The 9,946-nt window shown below is 57.7% G+C and overlaps 4 protein-coding genes across 4 annotated transcripts; 1 reads left to right on the top strand and 3 right to left on the bottom strand.

The window, feature by feature from the left end:
- Positions 1-224: 224 nt before the first annotated feature.
- VDAG_01562 (uncharacterized protein) lies at positions 225-471 on the bottom strand (the record flags this gene model as incomplete). The annotated part of the gene is made up of 1 exon (XM_009650448.1): positions 225-471. Exon 1 carries the CDS (start codon positions 381-383, stop codon positions 225-227), a length of 159 nt encoding a protein of 52 aa, XP_009648743.1. The 5' UTR covers positions 384-471.
- Positions 472-1,293: 822 nt separating this feature from the next.
- VDAG_01561 (nitrite reductase) lies at positions 1,294-4,681 on the top strand (the record flags this gene model as incomplete). The annotated part of the gene is made up of 2 exons (XM_009650447.1): positions 1,294-1,503; positions 1,571-4,681. 2 exons carry the CDS (start codon positions 1,294-1,296, stop codon positions 4,679-4,681), a joined length of 3,321 nt encoding a protein of 1,106 aa, XP_009648742.1.
- A 69-nt stretch (positions 4,682-4,750) lies between these two features.
- VDAG_01560 (uncharacterized protein) lies at positions 4,751-5,115 on the bottom strand (the record flags this gene model as incomplete). The annotated part of the gene is made up of 1 exon (XM_009650446.1): positions 4,751-5,115. The coding sequence occupies one exon, from the start codon at positions 5,113-5,115 to the stop codon at positions 4,864-4,866; it is 252 nt and encodes an 83-aa protein (XP_009648741.1). The 3' UTR covers positions 4,751-4,863.
- Positions 5,116-5,619: 504 nt separating this feature from the next.
- On the bottom strand, positions 5,620-9,315 carry VDAG_01559 (ATP-dependent DNA helicase srs2; the record flags this gene model as incomplete). The annotated part of the gene is made up of 2 exons (XM_009650445.1): positions 5,620-8,881; positions 9,077-9,315. 2 exons carry the CDS (start codon positions 9,313-9,315, stop codon positions 5,620-5,622), a joined length of 3,501 nt encoding a protein of 1,166 aa, XP_009648740.1.
- Between the last annotated feature and the right edge of the window lie 631 nt (positions 9,316-9,946).

Raw genomic sequence — 9,946 nt, 5'->3', positions numbered from 1 at the left:
TACGGCCAGTCCGTCGTCCGGCGGTGCGTGCAATGCATCGTGCTTCAGCCACAGATCGTAACTACACCACGTCTCCGTATGCGGCTCAACTCTACTGTCTGTCCTCACTCGGACTCGGTGGGGGATGGAGGCGGTAATCGATTTATTATGAAGAACACCAAAAACATACTAGTTTTCTTGAGACGATCCAAAGGCAGATGGTTCACACCCGCTCTCGGCGGCCCTTATCGCCAGCTTTCAGCCCAGAGAATGGGACGGGAAAAGCTGCTGACAGGGAAGACGAGGCCAATGAGAGGCAGACCGGCAGCCAATTCGGCCCAGCCCGATAACCCGGCTGCATGTCTATCAGGAGCCGCAAGGGGAGGGCCAATGGAGGGAGGCATATATCTAATGGACCCTGGGGCGCTTTCTCCTCGGATGGCATGACGATGCAGATGCTGTCCTCTTAGGGTGCGCTTGGTGTCATCCCGCGTATCTGATTGTCGAGCGATTTTCGTAGGGGGGACGAGCAGTTTTTTGGGGAGGGGGGGAAGGCGCGATTAGCACCAGGAAGGAGCGATTCGTCGCTGGCAAGAGCGATTAGCGGCAGCCCGGGTCGCACTCGCCCCAAAGTTACTTCTCCGCGGGCGCAGCAGAGCCTCTGCTGCGGGCGGTCGTCCCTGCTCTTATTGGAGGATAAGTGCTTTCCCCCAATGTCTTATCTCGCGCAGCTCTTATCGCGACTCCATCGCTCTTGACCTCGCCCAGCAAAGGACCCCTCCATGTCGAGCGCGACATCAACCCCTCCAGATCATATCGCCCGCCCGCCCATCTCGGGGAGGTCCAGTACACGCCATGCTATTCCCTAATGCGCCCGCGAGACTCGGTCCCTCTTTGAAACCTGGAGATATGGCTCCGCCCCACGATCGCCCATCCGGAGATGCTCACACCACATCAGACCATGGGCGAACGAGACCAGGCCCATTGGCCATTCCCTTAGCTGGGTTGGACCATATTGACCTCATGCCACGCGGAAATGGTACACCCTAGACACAAGAGCCGAAACCGAGTGGCGCGACTTTTGTCAACGAGGTGCCCGGGTGTCTTGCGCTGAATGATTGACTTTTTCTCCCGTCCATACCAATTTCTTCCTCTTCACTGTTTCTTGACACTTGTTGCTCGAGACTCGAGACATCATCAGTGTACACCAAACCCAACAAGACCTCTTATCCAGGGTTGACAACGCCCCCTCTCCCACCTCCAATTCGTCAAACCCCTGTATCGTGACCTCCCTTAGGGGAACCATCCTTCACCATGGCGGAGCGAAAGAAGCTTGTGGTTGTCGGCCTGGGCATGGTCGGCATCGCCTTCATCGAGAAGATGCTCAAGCTCGATGCCCGCACACGCGCCTACGACATCATCGTCATTGGGGAGGAATCACATCTGGCCTACAACCGTGTCGGCCTGACAAGTTTCTTCGACCACCGAAAAGTCGAGAACCTCTACATGAACCCAAAAGAATGGGTATGTGCCTTCGCTCACCTCGTGTCGATCGCACAACAGTGCCTAACCTTGCCCGTGTGTCTTCTAGTATGCTGCCGCACCCGAAGGAGCTCTCGGCTACCACATCAACACCAAAGTCACAGATGTCGACGCCAAGGCCAAGACGGTGACATGTTCCAACGGCGAGGTTGTTTCCTACGATTCCCTCGTCTTCGCCACCGGCTCCGATGCCGTCCTACCCCGCCACACCCCCGGACACGACGCGAAAGGCGTCTTCGTCTACCGAACAATTGACGATCTGATCAACCTCATTGAATTTGCTGAACATAGGAAAGGAACCGTCGGCGCCGTTGTCGGTGGCGGCCTGCTTGGTCTCGAGGCCGCCAATGCCATGATGGATCTCAAGTGCTACGACAAGGTCAAGCTTATCGAAAGGAACCGATGGGTGCTCAGCCGTCAGCTCGACGCCGATGCTGGTACCATGGTTGTTGAACAGGTCCGGGACCTCGGCCTCGACGTTCTCCTCAGCAAGCGCGTTGGTAAGGTCGAGGTGGATGCCGACAACTATGTCACGGGCGTTCTGTTTGAGGACGGCGAGCAGATGCCATGCTCCACGATCTGCTTTGCCATTGGCATTCGACCGAGAGATGACCTCGCCCGCAAGGCCGGTCTCAAGTGCGCCGATCGTGGCGGTGGTATCATCGTCGGCGATGATCTGAGCACCAGCGAGCCCGATATTTACGCCATTGGCGAGTGTGCCAGCTGGCAGACCCAGACATTCGGCCTAATCGCTCCTGGTGTTGAGATGGCCGACGTCTTGTCTTTCAATCTGACACAAGCTCACCTGCACTCGCCTCGCGTCTTCAAGACTCCGGATCTGAGCACAAAACTCAAGCTGCTTGGAGTCGAAGTCGCCAGTTTTGGTGACTTCTTTGCTGATCGCGACGGGCCCAAGAAGCTGCCCCCTCGTGCGAAGCGTGCCAACAAGGAGAACGTGCAAACGGCTCTCGAGACGCTCACCAACGGCCTACCGCCAGCACCAGTCAAGGCCCTGACCTACCGCGACCCCTTCTCCAACGTGTACAAGAAATATCTGTTCACGGAAGATGGCAAGTACCTTCTTGGTGGCATGATGATTGGCGACACACGCGATTATATCAAGCTTGTACCCATGGTCAAGAACATGAAAGTTCTCGAGATCCCACCGAGCGAGCTCATTCTTGGCGCGAAAAAGGATGGGGAGGATGATGGTGACGATCTATCCCACGACACCCAAATTTGCTCGTGCCACAACGTGACCAAGGGCGACGTCGTCGACGCCGTCAAGGACGGCTCATGCACGAGCATCGGCGACATCAAGGCGTGCACCAAGGCCGGCACGGGCTGTGGCGGCTGCATGCCCCTCGTGACGACAATCTTCAACAAGACAATGGCGTCAATGGGCAACGAAGTCAAGAACCACCTGTGCTCTCACTTCAAATACTCGCGTGCCGAGCTCTACCACATTATCATGGTCAAGAAGCTTCGTACGCTCGCCGAGGTTATGCGCGAAGTCGGAACCGAGCCCGACTCGCTTGGCTGCGAGGCCTGCAAGCCCACAATTGGCGGCATCTTCTCCTCGCTCTGGAACCGCCACGTCATGGACAAGCCCCAGCACGGTCTTCAAGAGACCAACGATCGTTTCCTCGGAAATATTCAGCGCAACGGCACATACTCCGTTGTGCCTCGTATGTCGGGTGGTGAAGTCACTCCTGCGAAGCTCATTGTCATCGGCCAGGTCGCTGCCAAATACAAGCTTTACACCAAGATCACTGGTGGCCAGCGTGTCGACATGTTTGGTGCCCGCCGGCAGGACCTGCCTGCTATCTGGCGGGAGCTCATCGCTGGAGGCATGGAGTCTGGCCACGCGTACGCGAAATCGCTGCGTACTGTCAAGTCCTGTGTCGGAAGCACGTGGTGCCGTTACGGTATCGGCGATTCGGTTGGCCTCGCTGTCCGTCTCGAGGAGCGCTACAAGTCCATCCGAGCGCCGCACAAGATCAAGGGTGGCGTCAGCGGTTGCGTGCGTGAGTGCGCTGAAGCGCAGAGCAAGGATTTTGGCCTCATCGCCACGGACAAGGGCTTCAACATCTACGTTGCCGGCAACGGTGGTGTTACGCCGAGGCACGCGGAGCTACTTGCCAAGGACGTACCGCCCACCGAAGTCATCCCTATCCTTGATCGCTATCTCATGTTCTACATCCGCACCGGAGACAAGCTTCAGCGGACAGCGAGCTGGATTCAAGCGCTGCCGGGTGGCCTGAAGTATCTTCAGGAAGTCGTGCTCGAGGACAAGCTCGGCATCTGTGCGTCCCTGGAGGCACAGATGCAGGAGCTCGTCGACAGCTTCTTTGACGAATGGGCTGAGGCACTTGCGACGCCCTCGATCATCAACAAGTTCAAGCAGTTTGCCAACACGGACGAGTCGGTTGAGAATGTGGAGATTGAGGCGGAGCGCGACCAGGAGAGGCCCGTGTACTGGGCGCCAGAAGCGGCCAAGGAGGACTTCAAGGCGCTCAAGTCACGGTGGACATCGAAGGAGTGGGAGCCTCTTCTTGCTGCCTCCTACTTTGCCGGGGCCGACGATGCGCCGAACGGCATCTCGGCGACGATCAAGCGCGGCGACACGCAGCTCGCCGTGTGGCGTGTTCGCGGAAAGTACTATGCCACGCAGCAAATGTGCCCGCACAAGCGTGCCTTTGTGCTGTCGGAAGGCCTCATCGGCGAGGCTACAGGCGCAGACACGTGCTCGGACGCGCCCAAGGCGGACTCCGGGTGCAGCACCAACGGCGACGCCAAGAAGTCGGCGCCGTGGGTGTCGTGCCCCTACCACAAGCGCAACTTTGACCTCGCCAACGGCGACTGCAAGAACGATGGCGAGCTGAGCATCGCGACGTTCGAGGCCGAGGAGCGCGCTGACGGCATGGTGCACGTGCTGCTGCCGCCGGTGGCCGAGCTCGACGCCGAACTCGGTACGGCCAAGTGGAAGGTCAAGAAGGGAGAGTCTGGCCAGGCGCCGTTCGCGGGCCTCGACAAGGCCGTTGGTTTCAAGGGCATTCGCGGAAAGAAGCCTGGCGTCAAGCCCTTTGCGCCGCTCAAGATGAACAGGCCAGTGGAGGTGCTTGCCGGAGGCGGATGCGGAAGCGCACCGGATTGGTAGACGGTTACAGCGGGGAACGTATGGGACGTTATTCATGTACGGGCAGGGCCGGGCATAAAAGGCGTTGGATGGGATAATTATGAGTAGATTTGGGAAACAAATAACGATACACAATCTGTCTGCCTGCCTTTTCTTTCCCTCAGCGTCTTGGTACAGATGACGACGAAGAAGTGTGTGCAAATCTACTCGGCCGTCTTGTCCCTGCCGAAGATGCGCGGCCCAAAGGTCGCCCAAAATCCCCCCTCGGCGACGGCGGCCACCGCGACACCCAGCACAACAAAGGTTTTCGTTCGCGGCGAGGCTTTGCGCCACATGTCCTTCGGGTTCCACAGGTCGGAGCCCGGGTTCCGAGGCGCGGGGCCGCGGCGGGGAGCAGAGGTGGAGAGGCTCCTGGGTGATGGGCGGAGGATGGCCGATCGGGCCACGGGGGTCATGGTGGAACCATACATTGACGGGCGTGATTCGGTTGGTAGTGCAACTCTTGGATGGGATTTTCTCGTTTGAGGCTTGGATCAGGTCGATGGACGAGAGTTTGACCATCTTATATACCCAAGGTCGGTCCCATGACGGTACCTGAACGTCTCAGGTACCGTGGTCAGCCTTACGCGAGGCAACCAAGGTCCCCAGTCGGTGCACAGCAAACAACCGTCATGCTGACCTCGTAAATCCGGGGCGGTGGTGGTGGGGTTTTACGACCCGTGCGCTTCCTGGCCTGATTGGGGACGCGTTATGCCTGGGCGTAAGACATCCATCTATCCCCGTGACACCTCCGCTCCTGGTCTTCCTGCTTCACCCGAGAGGTGGTCCGGCTTGGTCCTCGTATGGTCACGACGAGGCCGGCCATCCACAGGCGGGGCCGTTACAATGGGCATTACATCATTCATGGAATCTATCGAGAATCTATCGACAGGGTAGTTGGTTTTCTTTCGTGCGCCTCGCTAACGCCGGTTCATGGTCAGTGGCTTGAACGGTTTCCTCAACCGGTCTATCGGCGCAATGCCGCCCTCCTTCTTCAGTAACGCCGGCCTCTCGAACCGCCCAACCCCTTGCCCCATTGATGTCGTCGCGTGCAAACAGCTTGCTGGCCGCTCCCGCGCCTCGGGCGCCACGACTTGCTCTGCTTCAGCGTCGTCGTCGCCCGGCTGAGGCACTGCGGACTTTGCCGGCGAGCTCGAGAGGAAGCCGTAGTGCGCCTGCGCCTCGCCTGCTGGCGGACGTGATTTAGCCGTCGGCTTCGCCATGGTCGGCGCCGTGAGCCTGTGTCCCGGGAGAGCCGGCGCGGCCGGATTTGGAGGCGCCGGCTGGCCGCGGGGATAGGGCGCGACCGCCGTGTGTGATGTCGAGACGTGCCGGGTCAGGCCCGAGCGAACGGCCGCGACGGGCGTGGGCTCAGAGGCAGTGCCTGATGGGTCGGACCTTTGTCTCTTGTTGACGAAGCCCAGGAGGCTGCGCTGGTCGGGGGGACGCTTCGTCGTTTCGCCGCGTCGCGCGTTGGCGTGTCCTGGTCCGGCCTGCTCACGTTGCGGTCTGGCGGCTTCGGCGACTTCCTTGGCCGCGGCAATGGCGGTCTGGTGCGCGCCAGCGGTCGTGAAACCGGGCAGTGTGAAGGCCGAGGCGGCTTCCATGGTGGTTGCTGTCTGCCATTGGGGATAGGCCTCGGCGGGAGTGTCGCCGTTGGCCTGCGGACCTCGGTGGCGCTTGAAACCGTTCCTATCGGCCCTGCCCGCTGGGTTGCTCTCTTCTGGGTCGACAGGGTAAAGCGTGTCCTCCAGTCTCTCGAGCAGCGGCATCTGTGCAAAAATACGTTCCGCCGAAGGCACAGAGTCTGCGCGGCCTAGGATGCGGCCCACCTCCTGGATCACCTCGGTGCTGAACGAGGGCCCTCTCCTGGCGAACGACTGGTGGATCTCAGTGGGCAGAAATGTGGAAAGTTCAGCCTTCTCTCCTCCGCCACCCATGCCCCCGGCCTGGGAGCTGTAGAGTGGACAGCTGAGGTAAAGAAGAGACTGCGCCCTCGTCATGGCGACGTAAAGGAGCCTCCGTTCCTCATCCAAGTCTTCCGCCCTGGCGTGCGGTATTGAACCGTTGTACACGGCTGGCACGAAGACTACTGGCCACTCGAGGCCCTTGGCAGCGTGTATTGTTGAAATGGTCACCATTGGCTTATTCTCCGCCTCGCCCTTCTGTGAATCCGAAGCCAGCGCGACGTTGGCTAGAAACCTGCCAAGCGCATCCTTCTCCTCCACTTGCTGGACGCCGTCGATGGTGGGCAGCTTGTCGTCTTCCACTGTCGCGCTGAGCTCGCGCATAAAGTCGCCCGCTAGGTTTATAAATTCCTCCACGTTGGCCCATCGCGCCTCATGTTCCTCGGGGTACATGTCCTGGAGGTACTTCTGAAAATTCAGCTGCGAGAGTAGATCGCCGATAAGGTCGACCAAATGGTAGCAGGGACTTCCACTCGGGGGTTCCTCAACCTTCTTCCTCATCGACATGACCATTCTGATGAGCTCGCCGCTGATCTTTTGCTCCATAGCCTTCTTGATGTTTGTTTGCGCCTTTCGGTCCCCGCGGCAGTGCTTCATCAGAAGAGTCCAGACGTCCATCTTGGCAGTCTCGGCCTCTTCGACGAGACTCTTGATAGTCACGTCGCCGATACCGCGACGAGGGACATTGATGATGCGCGCAAGCGAGTCGTTGTTCTCGGGCTGGTGGATGACACGCAGATAATCAATGAGAATCTTGACCTCGATGCGTTCGTAAAACTTTTTCCCGCCCACCATCCTGTAGGGCATGCCGCACTTGCCGAGCGCCGACTCAATGTGTCGGGAGAGTGCTGCTGACCGGAGCAGGATGGCCACATCGTCTTCGTTCATCATTTTCCCCGACATGAGAATGGCACGTCGGATCTCGGAGACGAGCCACTCTGCCTCGTTGGCGGCCGTCTTCAGGCGGCGCAACACCGGCCGCGTACCCTTATTGTGGACGGGAAGCAGTAGTTTCTGGTACCGCTTCTTGTCTTGCTGGATGACCTTTAACGACACGTCCAGGATGGCTTGTGATGACCGATAATTCTCCTCCAGTGAGATTTCGTCCGTCCGGGGAAAGTCCTTCAATAGACGATACAGATTCTTGATCTCAGCTGATCGCCAGCCATAAATGCTCTGGTCCGGGTCACCAACAATAGTGATGCGATCGCGGGCCTGGGCAAATAGCCTCATAAGCTCGTACTGGATGCCGTTTGTGTCTTGGTACTCGTCAATGAGCACCGCCTGCACGTTGGACACGCATGAGGGGTGCTTTCGCAGCAGCTCCACACACCTGGTCAGCAAGTCGTCGTAGTCGAGGAGGTTGGAGCGCTCGAGATGGTCCTGGTACTCGCGGAAGCAAATCTCGAATTCGGGGTTCTCGCGCGGCTTCTTGGCGTTGGGCCGCTGTGCGGTGTGCTGCTCGGAGCCCTTGGCCTTCTTCTTGCTGATCCAGGAACGGACGGCGTGGGGATCCACAACCAGACCCAGCCGCTTGCAGATCCTCTGGATGACGGCCCTCGAATCTCCGTCATCAGCGATGCCGAATTTCTGACTGAGGCCGATGCGTTGGCCGTAGGCTGCGAGATAGCGGCGGGCAATGCTGTGAAAGGTGCCGAGGACAATCTTCTTCTCACGGCCGTCGCCCAGTGCCCGTCCGATGCGCTCTTTCATTTCTCGAGCCGACTTGACGGTGAAAGTCGCGACGACTATGTCTGCCGGATGATAGCCGGCATTCTCCAGGAGCCAAACGACACGAGAGGTCAGGGTGTGCGTCTTGCCGCTCCCTGGTCCAGCCAGGATGGCGACGGTGGGTGCTGAGGAGGTAACGGCGCGACATTGTGCCTTGTTGAGACTGGCGAGAAGGGACTCAGCCGCACTAGGCGCTGCGCTGGACAAGCTCATGGTGAACAGGCTGGGCCATTGGGATCTCAGAAGATGGATATTCGAGTTTGGTGCAGTGGTGAGACGCGTCGTGATGGGTTGGAATCGCGTGAAGTGGAAATCGCAGCACGAAGTCACATGACCGGTGTTGAGAGACCTGGAGCTTGGGCCAGGTGTATCCCCTGGGGCCTGTGTGACCACCCGCAGCGTTAGACCGAGTGGGTCCTTGCCGCTCTTACTGACGCCTGAGACGTTTTTCCCAAGCGGAGCGAAAAAAGAACGACGTATTAAACTATGAAAATCGTTAAAAACCGTAGTAGTAGTAGTAGTAGTAGTAGGAGGTAGTAGTAGGTAGTAGTAGTAGTAGTAGTAGTAGTAGTAGGAGGAGGAGGAGGAGGAGGAGGAGTATTATGAATAGGTAGCTAGCTGAGGCTGATCAAAACCCGGCTCGAAACTTCATGACCAGAAGGCCAGTCGATGAACCCACGCCTTGACAGCATGCTGAACCCCCGTAAGCTCCCACAAGTTGGGCGCCCTAGCTGCATCGGCTGGCGGAGTATGTCTGTCTTTACTAGGTACTAGGCGCCAATACCGCACAGTCTGCCACGGATGTACATAGTAAAGCCCCAGCGAACGCTCTACAGGGATGCGAAAAGTCTGGCCCATGCCTCTGTGGATTGCAACCTGGAGGGGCCACAAAATAGGAGTGCTAGCGCCAACAGCCATTTGCAAATTCATGTCTGATGTGATCGCATTCGATTAAATCTGATCTTTTTGGGAAAGCTTGAGGACCAAGCACTGGCCGACATGAAGCTATAGTACTTCCTGGTTATTCACCTGCAAAACGGAAGCGAGCTTGGCCCTTCCGATTGGAAGTTCATGGCTCCCCATAATTGATAACCTCCTAACTACACCACTCATCATGCACACGACAGCGTGTTGAGTTGACGTTGCTCAGTCACCAGAGCACTATAAACTCGGTGCTGATGAATGTACCATGTAATACTACACCCTCACTCAGTCACGACGAACTAAGCCAGCACCGAACATGAAAATCCGTTGAGGATCATAGTGAAGCGCATTAAGAACACAATCAGCATTTGAGCATATGCTGAGATTTCTGACGGTGCTACGTATGCTCTGGTGAATCAAGTACAGCTAGCTACCTGCGCGTTTGGCCAAGTGAGTGTAAAATGTCAAAAGGAATATGTCTTCCAAGAGCGCGATGCCTTGTGGATGGATCGATATTAGCCATTTGAAGGGCAACACGGGATCGAAACAAAAGTCATTGACCGACATTACGTTTTTTGAGTAGAAAATTGTATAAGAAGATACTATCAGGGGGAAACAGTCACAT

Source organism: Verticillium dahliae, genomic scaffold, assembly GCF_000150675.1.
Source record: "Verticillium dahliae VdLs.17 supercont1.2 genomic scaffold, whole genome shotgun sequence".
Classification (NCBI taxonomy): Eukaryota; Fungi; Ascomycota; class Sordariomycetes; order Glomerellales; family Plectosphaerellaceae; genus Verticillium; species Verticillium dahliae.
The sequence above is the reverse complement of the archived record's forward strand: the minus strand, read 5'-3'. Positions and strand labels throughout refer to the sequence as shown.